Source organism: Sapajus apella, unplaced genomic scaffold, assembly GCF_009761245.1.
Source record: "Sapajus apella isolate SASKATOON/1434 unplaced genomic scaffold, GSC_monkey_1.0 scaffold86, whole genome shotgun sequence".
Taxonomy (NCBI): Eukaryota; Metazoa; Chordata; class Mammalia; order Primates; family Cebidae; genus Sapajus; species Sapajus apella.
The window spans coordinates 7,659,680-7,672,198 of NW_022437026.1; the positions used below are offsets into that span (position 1 = coordinate 7,659,680).

The 12,519-nt window shown below is 50.9% G+C and overlaps 1 protein-coding gene across 4 annotated transcripts in view; it reads right to left on the bottom strand.

Annotated features, from left to right (window-relative positions):
• Positions 1-12,519, bottom strand: part of SCNN1A (sodium channel epithelial 1 subunit alpha) — a 32,693-nt gene that overhangs the window by 7,486 nt on the left and 12,688 nt on the right. For all 4 annotated transcript variants that reach the window (XM_032254545.1, XM_032254544.1, XM_032254543.1 and 1 more), the window contains exons 3-8: positions 10,135-10,399; positions 8,433-8,623; positions 2,449-2,552; positions 1,950-2,113; positions 1,410-1,508; positions 1,059-1,176 (exon numbers count right to left, since the gene is read on the bottom strand). In XM_032254545.1, the coding sequence (XP_032110436.1) occupies positions 1,059-1,176; positions 1,410-1,508; positions 1,950-2,113; positions 2,449-2,552; positions 8,433-8,623; positions 10,135-10,399 (941 nt within the window). The remainder of the gene's footprint in view (positions 1-1,058; positions 1,177-1,409; positions 1,509-1,949; positions 2,114-2,448; positions 2,553-8,432; positions 8,624-10,134; positions 10,400-12,519) is intronic.

Here is a 12,519-nt window from a genome sequence, read left to right on the forward strand (position 1 = left end):
TTTTTTTTTTTTTTTTTTTGGTCTGTGTTAGAAACTTGGTTCACGTTCTTTGTGAATCTTTGTGGCCCGTTGTTCTCTTAGTGAAGCGCTAGCAGCTCTCAGGAGTCTGCATGGATGTGCCTGTAAACTGATGATGGGGTTGGGACTCCACCATCAGCATCTGTGATTATTTTCGTTTTTTTTGCTTGTTTGTTTGTTTTTGTTTTTGAGACGGAGTCTCACTCTGTCGCCCAGGCTGGAGTGCAGTGGCTCAATCTCAGCTCACTGCAACCTCTGCCTCCTAAGTTTAAGCAATTTTCTATCTCAGCCTCCCGACTAGCTGGGATTACAGGCATGTGCCACCACGTCTGGCTAATTTTTTGTATTTTTAGTAGAGATGGGGTTTCACCATCTTGGCAAGGCTGATCTTGAACTCCTGCTTTGTGATCCACCGCTTCGGCCTCCCAAAGTGCTGGGACTACAAGCGTGAGTCACCATGCCAGGCCCTCATGGATTTGATTTATAAATTGCATACCTCTACTATTGAATGGATACAGTATGTCCATTCTAAAGCACGTAAGATGGAAAATGTGAAGGAATGAGACAGACCCATGTAACTTCTAATATTTTCTTCCTGTGCCCCAAGCAAGTGTTGTGTACCCCACCAGTGCCTCCAGAGCCTGCCCAGTTAAGCGCCCTGGGCACGGAGCAGGGAAGCTGTTGGCAGAGTGTGCACTGAAACCTTAGCAGTCAGTGAGGAAGCATTGGAGATTTTCTCACCTGCTCTTCCTTCCTTCTGCTGCAGGTTATTTTTAAATGGGGCAATTCCTTGACAAATGCACAAAGGCCAAAACAGAGAGACTGCAACACTGAGAGGGTAGGAACAGAGATAGAAGAGGGAGACGGAGGGAGAGGGAAACTGACAGAGGCAGAGAGCAAAGGCTGAAAAACCAGAGCGAGGGAGGATTCCTCCCGGCAGGTGGGAGTCATTCCACAAACAAACTACTCTGACAGGAAGGAGCGCCTGGGCTCGGTGAGTGCTGCGCTCAGCGGGGCAGGGCAGGGGCTCGCTTTCTCACCCCAGGAACTGTGCTTCTTGTAGTCACAGTACTCCACGTTCTGGGGCCGCGGATAGAAGATGTAGGCACAGCCACACACTTTGATCATGCTCTCCTGGAAGCAGGAGTGAATACACACCTGGAAGAGATGAGGGGGAGAGGAGAGGGGTTCAGGCCTGATCTCAGCAGTTCTCTGCACAGAGCCTTCATCTTCTTTCCACCCCCACCCCACCCCCCAATCTCCCCACCTCCCCCCCACCCCCCACTCCCCCCCACCCCCATTTCCCTCTCTCTCTCACACACACTCCCCTCCAGCTTTGCAGGACTGACCGGGGCAGGCCTGGGGTGGCTGCCACAGAGGTTGGGCCTCACCTGCTGCGTGTACTTCGAAGGGAAAAGGTTCTTGACAGGGACATCACTGCCATTCTTGGTGCAGTCGCCATAATCCCCCCCAAGTCTGTCCAGGGTTTCCTATGAACCCACATACACCAAGAGATCAGAGGACAGAGCAAGTGTCTCTCAGTTCCCTGCCTTCCCTCAGTCCCAGGTTGTGCCTCACACCTGCCAACCCCTCCTACCTGCCTCACCCTCTCAATACATGCCTCTAGCCACCCCCATGCCCACCCAGTGCCCATTTCAAGGCCACTGGGCCCAGAGCATTCCCAGAAATCCTAAGCATGCCCTGAACACCTTCTCAGCCCTTGTCTCCCAGGGTCCACCCTGCAGGGCCCACTTCCCAGTGCCAGCCCCTCTGCCCCTCATTCCTGCTCCTGAAGACTTCCACATGCTCAAGGTCCACCCCACACGCTCTCCCTCCCCAGCCTTCTAGCTGGTAAACCCACCCCCCATGCCTTCCCCCCGCCCCTCTGCAGTCTGGGCTTTCCTTCTAGGCCTCCCCGTCAGCATCCTTGCCTTCCTCATGCTGATGGAGGTCTCCACGCCAGGCCGCAAGTTAAAGCCACCATCGTCCATAAAGGCAGGTTCATCCTGCCCGTGCACCATTACCCGGGCCCCAGTCACTGTGGACAGCAGGGGAATGAAGTCGTTCTGCTCCGTGCGCAGCATCAGGGACAGACCTAGGGGTGCAGAGAGGGCAGAGTTGGTAGGGGCGGGAATCCTGGAGAAGAGGTAGAAGATGGAAATTCGCCTTGGCCCAATCTCTTAACGCTGCAAGAAGAGCAAGCTCAGGAAGACCTGCAATGGGACCTGGCAACCCCTGAGCTGGATTCTGGAGGCAGGAGGAAGGCCTGGGACAGGATTCCTCTCATGCCTGGAATGGACTATGTGGCGCCTATTGGGGAGAGAGAGCAGAGAGGACTCCTCCCCGCAGCTCTAGGAGGTGAGCTCAAGGTGAGTACACGTGAGTGGCTGAAGCAGAGGGCGGCCACGGAGCAAGCGGGGAGTCACTCACCATTGTTGATTCCAGGCATGGAAGACATCCAGAGGTTGGAGTTGTTCTTGCCATTGAAAGTATAGCAGTTTCCATACATCGGGTGGTGGAAGTGAGAGTAATTCCTTATCAGGAGAGAGAGTACAGTCAGAGAGGAAAGTGTACGTGGTCCATGGAGCAGGAAGATGAGGCGGAGAGAAATCGCCACTTCCTTAAACTCCTACCGGACTTGTGCCTTTCAGAGCCATTTGTTTCCTGATCACCTACTATGTGCTGGCACAATACTGAGAGGTTTACTCACACTCCCTCAGTCACTCCAACCAACAGCCTGTGAGAGCCTCATCCTCACATCACACAGGAGGAAGCTAAGGCTCAGAGAACTCAAACAGCTGGCCCAAGGTCACACAGTGATGACGAGCCTGGGGTTCACACCCAGGTCATCTACCTTCTAGCCCAGGCTCCTCTCACCAGGCCATCTGAGCTCACTGGCCTTGACTTCCCTGCTGCCCTGTGACTTATCTCTTGTTGCACTATAAAGATTCTTGCAGTGTCCCTAACTGTTCATGTGTCTAAATGTTAGTTTCCCATGAATCATGAGCTCCTTGAGGACAGGAGCCACATCTCATTCATCTCTGTGTCATCTCTGCATTAGTTGCACAGTTCCTGTCGTCTAGGAGATAGGGGAGATGATTAATAATTGTTGAGTGAGGAATGAATGAATGAATGAAATGGAGAAGTGGAGGGGTGCTAGATAGTTGTTGAGTGGGAAATGAATAAATGAATGAATGAAATGGAGAGGTGGAGGGAAGCTAGACAGTTGTTGAGTGAGAAATGAATGAATGAATGAATGAATGAATGAAATGGAGAGGTGGAGGCAAGCAGGATTAAAGGAGAGAGTGTGACCAGTGATGAGCACGGAGTTGGGGGGAGGAAGATAAGTTCCCAGGGCAAGAATGAGACCAAGTGTTTCCCGGAGACTTTTGCATCAGCATGTCTCAGAATGGGGGATCCAAAAGTCATCTGTGACAGGTGTGGGGACAGAGAGAAAGCAATCACAGAGGCAACACTGCTGCAGTAGGAATGCAATTTCACAGCAAATCACAGGTTCCAGAACAGGGAGGCTGTGTGGATTGTAGCACAGCACGTGTGCCACACGGTACAGAGAGAATCTGTGCTCTGCTACCCTGCCATCTTGGAGCTAGCGATGGGAGCAGGGCAAAGAGGGAATGGGGACTTTGGCTGGTGAGAGGCAGAGAAGGAATGAAAAGAAGAGGAAGAAGAGGCTGGCCAGAGATAAGGAGTGGGGCTCTGGTTGTAAAGCCTTGAGCAAGTCATTGTTTCTAAGCTTATTCTCCTCTTCTGTGAAATGAGGAGATTGGAACTAGATGGCCTGGGATAGTCCATGGGCCTTGAAGAATAAAGGCACGGAGGCGTGACATACCACTGCACATTCTAGGATGTGCTGGGAAGTCAGCACTTCTAGAGCCCAGGCTAGATGCAGGGAAGGAATGAAGGAGAGGCTACAGAAGTGGCCAGTCCTGAAGGCTGGTGAGCCCTGCACACACAGAGAGGGGACAAGCACAGTGTGGTGGGTGCTGCCCCCAGAGAAAGCATGCACAGGTTGGATGAGCAGGTAAGGTGGAACAACACGGATGGGTTTCAAACATAGAACTTCGTTAAAAAATAAAAAAGCAGGGGGTGGGGCCCGGTGGCTTACGCCTATAACCCCAACACTTTGGGAGGCCAAGGCAGGCGGATCAGTTGAAGTCAGAAGTTCGAGACCAGCCTAGCCAACATGGTGAAACCCTGTCTCTACCAAAAATACAAAAATTAGCCAGGCATGATGGCGGGCACCTGTAGTCTCAGCTACTTGGGAGGCTGAGGCAGAAGAATCACTTAAACTCGGGAGGTGGAGGTTGCAGTGAGCTGAGATTGCACCACTGCACTCCACAGTGAGACTCTGACTCAAAAAAAAAAGTAATAGGTGAAGTGAGATCTATAACACAATACCATTTATGTTAATTAAATACACATTTTGCAAAAACTCACAGAGATACACACTAAGCACATTAATGTAGTGGCCTATGAGAAGCAGTATAATGTGATGGTTAAGAGCACAGACTCCAGAATTAAATTCCTGGTATTTGAATCCTGGGGCTCTAACAAGCATTAGATGCCAGACCAAACAAGTTACTTCAACTCTCTGTACTTCAGTTTCCTCAGCTGTAAAATGGGGATAACAAACATGTCAACCTCACAGGGGTGTTATGAGCATTGAATTATGCTTAGAATGGTGACTAGGCTTAGTAAGAGCTGTATTAGCTCACTATTACGATTACAGGGATACATTAAGACAGTTAAAGTCGAAAAGACAGACAGCTACATGGGGAGGATGTAGAGAATTTAGACCCTTCATACATGGCTGTTGGGAATGTTAAATGGGGCAGCCATTTGGAAAAGTCTGGCAGTTCCTCAAAACGTTAAATATAGAGTTGCCATAGCACCCAGCAGTTCCACTCGTAGGTAAACACCCAAGAGAAATAAAACACAGATCCATACAAAATCATGTACAGAACGTTCATAGCAGCATTATTCATAGTAGCCAAAAGTAGAAACAATCCAAATGTCCATCAGATGAGAATGGATAAGCAAAAATGTGGGCCGGCCGTGGTGGCTTATGCCTATAATCCCAGCACTTTGGGAGGCTGAGGCAGGAGGATGGCTTGAGCTCAGGAGTTTGAGACCAGCCTGGGCAACATAGTGAGACTCAGCCCCTCTAAAATAAAAAAAAAAAAAAAAATTAGCCAGGCATGGTGGCATGAGCCTGTAGCCCCAGCTACTTGGAAGACTTAATCAGGAGGTTCATTTCAGCCCAGGAAGTCAAGGCTGCAGTGAGGTCTGATCCTGCCACTGTACTCCAGCCTGGGTAAGAACCTGTCTCAAACAAAAAAAGTGGTATATCTACAAAATATAATAGTATTCAGCCATAAAAATGAAGCTCTGATCCATGCTACAACGTGGATAAACTTTGAAAATGTTATGCTAAATAAAAGAAGCCACTCACAAAAGGTCACATATTGTATGATTCCATTCATGTGAAATGTCCACCATAGGCAATCCATAATGGCAGAAAGCAGAGGCCGGGCGTGGTGGCTCTAGCCTGTAATCCCAGCACTTTGGGAGGCCGAGGCAGCGGATCACGAGGTCAGAAGATCAAGACCATCCTGGTCAACATGGTGAAACCCTGCCTCTACTAAAATACAAAAAAATTAGCCGCGTGTGGTGGCACGCACCTGTAGTCCCAGCTACTCGGGAGGCTGAGGCAGGAGAATCACTTGAACCTGGGAGGCAGAGATTGCAGTGAGCTGAGTTCGCACCACTGCACTCCAGCCTGGGCAACAGACCAGGACTCCGTCTCAAAAAAAGAAAGCAGAAGAGTGGATCCCAGAGCTTGGAGAAGGGGAGAAAATGGGGGAAGAACTGCTAATGGGTACAGGGTTTCTTTTTGGAGGAAAATGTTCTAAAAATAGGTAGCAGTAATGGTTACACAACTCTGAATATACTAAAAATCACTAAATTGTACATATTAAAAGGATACATTTATGGTATGTGAATTATTCTCAATAAAAGCGTTATTTAAAAAAGATCATATGGTGGGGGAAAGGGTGCGGGTTACGGGGCAGGAGAGGGGTGAGAAAGCCATACTAAGGAGCTCCAACTTGACGCTGCAGGCCATGAGAGACACTGAAGGAATTTAAACAGGAAGATTCAGTTTGGATGTTTGTCCCCTCCAAATCTCATGTTGAAATGTGATCCCCAGTGTCGGAGGTGAGTCTAGTGGGGGGTGTTTGGGTCACAGGGCGGGCCCCTCTTGAATGGCTTGGTGCCCACCTCGCAGTAATGAGTGAATTCTCACTCTATTAATTAGTTCCACTGAAAGCTGGTTGTTTAAAAGAGCCTGGTGTCCCTTTTTTGCCCCCCTCTGCCCCTTCTACCACAAGTAAATGTTTCCTGAGGTCTCCCCAGAAGCTAAGCAGATGCTGGTGCCATGCTTGTACAATATGCAGAACCCTGAGCTAATTAAACCTCTTTGATTTATAAATTACCCAGCCTCAGATATTCCTTTTTTTTTTTTTTTTTTTTTTTTTTCGAGACAGAGTCTCACTCTGTTGCCCCAGCTGGAGTGCAGTGGTTCAATCTTGGCTCACTGCAACCTCTACCTCTTGGGTTCAAGCAATTCTCCTGCCTCAGCCTCCCGAGTAGCTGGGACCACAGGTGCGTGCCACCACACCTGGTTAAATTTTTATATTTTCAGTAGAGACGGGGTTTCGCCATGTTGGCTGGGCTGGTCACCAACTCCCAACCTCAGGTGATCTGCCGATCTCAGTCACCCAAAGTGCTGGGGTTACAGGCGTGAGCCACCGGGCCCAGCGAGATATTCCTTTACGGCAACACAAAATGGACTAACACACAGGACTAACTGGAATGGTCTGTGTAGTGAAGTGAAGTAAGGATCAAGTACAAAGCTTCCTGTGGTTGCAGAAGGAAGGGAGGATCTGGAGGCAGAAGGACACAGTAGGGTGGAGGGGTGGGTCTAACAACCCAGGTGGAAAGTGAGGCTCTGAGCTGACCTAAGTGGCTACGTGCCAAGACAAAGATGAACCACGGACTTCCTGTTGACTGGGAGGCAGGCACATGGAGCAAAGGGAGGGCATTGGATGAGGGCATAGGGAAAGCACAGGTGCCACGGTGACGGTTAGAGGGACCTGGTGGCAGGTGTGGGCTGACTCAGGCTTAGGTGTTGCTACCATCTTACTTCCCAGCTGGTAGCTTCTGTCTTCAAACAAACACAAAGACTAAAGACGAACAAAATCGTGTACTGAGCAGAGTGTGCGTGAGGGGTGAGAAGTGACACCTCGCCCCCGGCTGTTCTTCAGGGACAGGGGAGGGAAGGCCCCCCTGTAGAGCAGAGCCAGAGCAGAGGCAGGGAGATGCCTCCTGAAAATCAACATGCAGGAGGAGGAGGCAGGGAGGAGGGGGCCGGAGGCTTCAGACGGGGACCCTCAGCCTCCACCAGCCCTCAGAGAGCCTACAGCTGCCATGAGCTCTTTGCAAGGACATTATAACAGGGGTCCTCACAGAATGAATGTCCGAGGGGCAGTGGGGTGGGAAGAATCCTTAGCCAGGGCCGGCCCATTCCCAAGGGCAAGTCACTTCACCTGTCTCAGTACAAGAGTAATGAGCCCATCGTTTACTTCGGTCTGTAAAGTGCCCTCACCATTTGTATCTCAAGCACTTGCTACAGCTCTTGAGATAAGTGTTATCATCATCATCTTCATCACTTGAGTAAAAGTGCCAAAGGGGCGCAGATTATATAGTTTTTCCTTTGATGTAGCCCAAATGCCTAGAACAGTGACGGGTACATAGCCCAGACAGTCAGAACTATTTGTTGAACGAACATGGAATGAATCTCATTTTTGTTTTACTTCCATTTTACAATCAAAGAAGTAGTCTCTGAAGAATGATGCGATACACCCACAGTCACCTGGCCAAGAGTGACGGAGCTAGAGCGGAAGCTCAGGCTTATTCCCTCAACCCATGCCACTCCATCTCGTTCCTACTGCCAGCCTCAGCTCAGGGAGCAGAGTATATGGGACAGATGACCTTCCAGGCCCTTTTGAGTTTTGATGCTAGGGAGAAAGGGGCCTTAGAAAGACCAAGACCCAGGCTTCCAACCTTTGGCTTCTCAAAGCCCAACCTCAAGCCCCCAAGGCATCCATGTGAAGCCGCTTCCCTCAGGTCCTGCAGTCCAGGGAGCAGCAGGAGGGCGTAGGGCTCTCTCTGGGGCAGGGTGTGGACCCGAAGCCAGTACTTCCCCCTGGCCTGCTGGTACTGGCATTTTTTTAGTCAACAAACATTTCCTGGGCTCTGCCCATGCAGGGCGTGACGCTCACCCAGGGAAGGGGACCCCACGGAAAGCAAGGAGCCAGGCAGGACTGACTCACGCCTGGTTGCAGGAGACCTGATTGAAGCGGCAGGCAAAGATGAAGTTGCCCAGCGTGTCCTCCTCCAGGGACGGCAGAGTCTCTGGCAGCCTTGACAGGATGTTGATGTAGTGGAAGTGGTACCACTCCCTCACTGCATCCACCCCTGATGAGTACGTCTGGTAGAAGCAGTCTGATTTGTTCTGGTTGCACTGGACACAGAGACCAGAGTCAGAGGGGAAACGCAGCCAGGGGTAGGCCCCTTGGCAGGGCCAAGGGCAAAGAATGAGTGGTCTGGGGCTCTGAGGACTGATGGATAGGGGTCGGAAGCCAGGAGTCGGGAGACAGAAGCGGAAGAGAAGCAGAAGTCCCCAGGAGCGTGGACCAGGAGAGCATGGGATTAAGGGAGCTGTGGGCCAGGAGGGAGACCAGTAGCTGCACACGCAGCTTGGGTTCATTTATGCGTCCCCCGGGCCGGAGAGGAGCAAGACTTTCCCTCCCATTTCACTGATGGGAAGACTGAGGGATCAAGACATTCATCCCCGAAAGAGCTGGGACTAGAATTCCAGTCCCCAGCCCCCTCTTACTAGTGGGAACTTCCCTATCACCTTCCCTGGGCTCCTCCCTCATTCTCCCTTGCTCTTTTCTTTCTTTCTTTCTTCCTTTTTTTTTCAGACAGCGGCTCACTCTGTCACCCATGCTGGAGTGCAGTGGTGTGATCAAGGCTCACTGCAGCCTCCACTTCCCGAGTTCAAGCGACCCTCCCATCTCAGCCTCCTGAGTAGCTGGAACTACAGGCTTGTGCCACCACGACGCCAGCTAATTTTTATATTTTTTTGTAGAGACGAGTTTTCACCATGTTGCCCAGGCTGGTCTAAAACTCCTGGGCTCAGGCGATCTGCACTCCTTGGCCTCCCAAGTACCGGGATTACAGGCGTGGGTGCGGCAGCTCACGCCTGTAATCCCGGCACTTTGGGAGGCCAAGGCAGGCGGATCACCTGAGGTCAGGAGCTCGAGACCAGCCTGACCAACATTGAGAAACCCCGTGTCTACTAAAAATACAAAAGTATCTGGGCGTGGTGGCGCATGCCTGTAATCCCAGCTACTCAGGAGGCTGAAGCAGGAGAATCGCTTGCACCCGGGTGGCAGAGGGTGTACTGAGCCAAGATCGTGCCATTGCACTCCAGCTTGGGCAACAAGAGCGAAACTCCGTCTCAAAAAAAAAAAAAAATTGTTTCCTTTTTTAAAAAACTGTCTCCTTATTCTCTATCTTGGGCTGTTAGTCCAGTTCTCCATCACGCTGGAGGGTCCCAACTGAGTCCCACCAGTGGGACTGGAATTCAGAAAGTTGCATCTTCCTTCCTGAATCAAGGACCAGAAACAGTAAAACAATAATAATAATAATAATAAAAGTACATTTTCCATAATAGATTTGACTTCCCATCACTGAGACGCTTCTACATAGACCCCCTCCCACCTCGGGAAGGAGGCCCCATAAGCTGGGGCACCCAGAGGTGTTTTGATTATCTGGTTATTATTTGTATCTATTCACTTATTTTTTTGCTCGCGAGCCCGCTGGGCCCCGCACGGTGTCACTGGGCCCCGCACGGTGTCACTGGGCCGCGGGGGCGGGTCCGGAAAGGGGCGGAGCCCACTGGGTGGGCGGGTCCGGAAAGGGGCGGAGCCCACTGGGTGGGCGGGGCCGGGGCGCGGCGGGCCTCACCAGCTGGAAGCCGATCTTCCAGTCCTTCCTGTCCACTTGGGGGTTGTGGTCCTGAACGCCGGAGGCCGCGCCACGGGCACGACGGGCCCCGTCGGGCGGGGGCGGGACCCTCAGGCGCCGCAGGGGGTGCGGCAGAGTGCCCCGAAGGTCGCGACGGCCGCGGGAGCGGGCCTCGAGGGCGGTGGAGTTGTACTTGTACAGGTCGTAGAGCGTCTGCTCGGCGATGCGGTCCAGCTCCTCCAGCTCCTCTTTAATCTCCGCATACCTGGAAGGGGCGAGGGGAAAGCGTCGGGCCAGGGGGCCTCGCGCCAGCGTCCGCCCCCCCGGAGGTCGGGGTCCTCATCTGTGCCCCGGGAGGCCGGGCCACCCCGGAGAATCCCGGGCGGGGCTGGGGTCGCCGTGGCGCCTCCCGCCGGTCGGGCGGGGAAGGGTAAACAGGTGTGTCCACGTGGGAGGCGGAGGCAGCGGGCCGGGCTGGGACGGCAGTTACTGCGGCCTGTTTATGGAAGGAGAGAGGCGGGAGGCGCCTGTCGTCTGTGGGGCGCTCTCCTCCCCTTCGCCTGGACCTAGAAGGGAACCCGGAACTCGCCTGCCCTTTACCGAGAAGGGGAAGGGTGGGGGCCTCGACCTGGGCGTGACCGTGGTGCCCAGGTCATCCCGCCCTGATGCCCTCAGGCGAGGGTCAGTGGCCGTTCGGCTTGAGTGCCGCGTGGCACCTAAATCAAGAGTTCACAAGTGCACTTTTAGAATCTCCCCAGAAACTGAAAATACAGGATGCCTCACCCACCCCGCCTCCCTCCTCCGAAGACTGTTTTCATATGTTTCGGGTGCGGCCCAAACACCGTAAATTAAACAATCACTATAAATCCCCACATTCCTTCTTCTCAGTACAGGTCCTATTACCATCTCCATCAGGAAAGTCCAGAGTAGCAGGGCCTTAGGGATGCAATCTACCAAAACAAAGCACATATAGAACTAATAAACTGAACAAGGTTGCAGAGTACAAAACACACACAAAAGTTAATTGCATTTCCACATGCTAGCAACAAAAAAACGGAAAATAAAACCAGAAATACAGCAGCAATATTAAATAACGTAACATCAAATACATAGAAATAAATGTAACAAAAGATGTGCAAGACTGAAAACTATATTGTGCCCGCTGAAAACGACGTTGAAATCCCCGCCGAAATAAAGACCAGAGTAAATGGAGAGATACATATGTTCATGGATTCAACACAATCCTGATCAAAATTCCAGCTTTTTGTTTTTGTTTTTTTGGACAGGGTCTCGCTCTGTCACCCAAGCTGGAGTGCAGTGACACAGTCACCACTCACTGCAGTCTCCTCCTGGGCTCAAGCAATCCTCCCACCTCAACCTCCCTAGTTGCTGGGACCACAAGGATGCCACCGCACCTAGCTAATTTTTGTGTTTTTTTTGTACAGAGGGGGTTTCACCACGTTGCCCAGGCTGGTCTCTAACTCCTAAGCCCAAGTAATCTAGCCGCCTCGGCCTCCCAACATGGTGGAATTGCAGGTGTGAGCCACTGCACCTGACTGGGCACCAGTGGCTCACACCTGTAATCACAGCACTTTGAGAGGCCGAGGCGGGTCGATCACTAGGTCAGAAGTTCAAGACCAGCCTGGCCAAGATGGTGAAACCCCGTCTCTACTAAAATTACAAAAATTAATTATCGAGGTACGTAATCCCAGCTACTCGGGACGCTGAGGCAGGAGAATCACTTGAAGGGGAGTGGGGGAGTGGAGGTTGCAGTGAGCTGAGATTGAGCCATTGTACTCCAGCCTGGGTGAGACTGAGACTCCCATCTCAAAAATAAATAAATAAAAGAAATTGACAGACTGGCTCTAAGATTTATCTGGAAATGCAAACAATCTAGAATAGCCAGAAAATTTTGGAAAACAAGAGCCAAGTTGGAAAATTTATTCCTCCTGACTTTGGTATTTACTATAAAGCCACAGTAATCAAAACAATGTGGTTCTTGGTAAGCAGAGACAATAGATCAATGGAACAGAGTAAAGTCCAGAAAGAAACTCACACGTAGATGGTCAACTGCTTTTTGACCAAAATGCCAATTAAGTGGAGAAAATAAAATGTGTTGGCAGATTGTGCTAGAACAACTGAATTGGGAAAAAAATGAACCTCAACCTCTATACTACACACACAAAAGTTAATTCAAGATGGATCATAACCTAAACATAAAATTCAGAACCAAAAACACTCTAGAAGATGGAAGATATCTTCCTGAACTCGGGATGGGCAAAATTTTCTTATAAGAAAAATATCTAACAAAGAATCCCTACAACAACCCTATGTAGTAAGCACGCTATGGACAGACCTACATTTTTTTTTTTTTTTTTTTTTTTT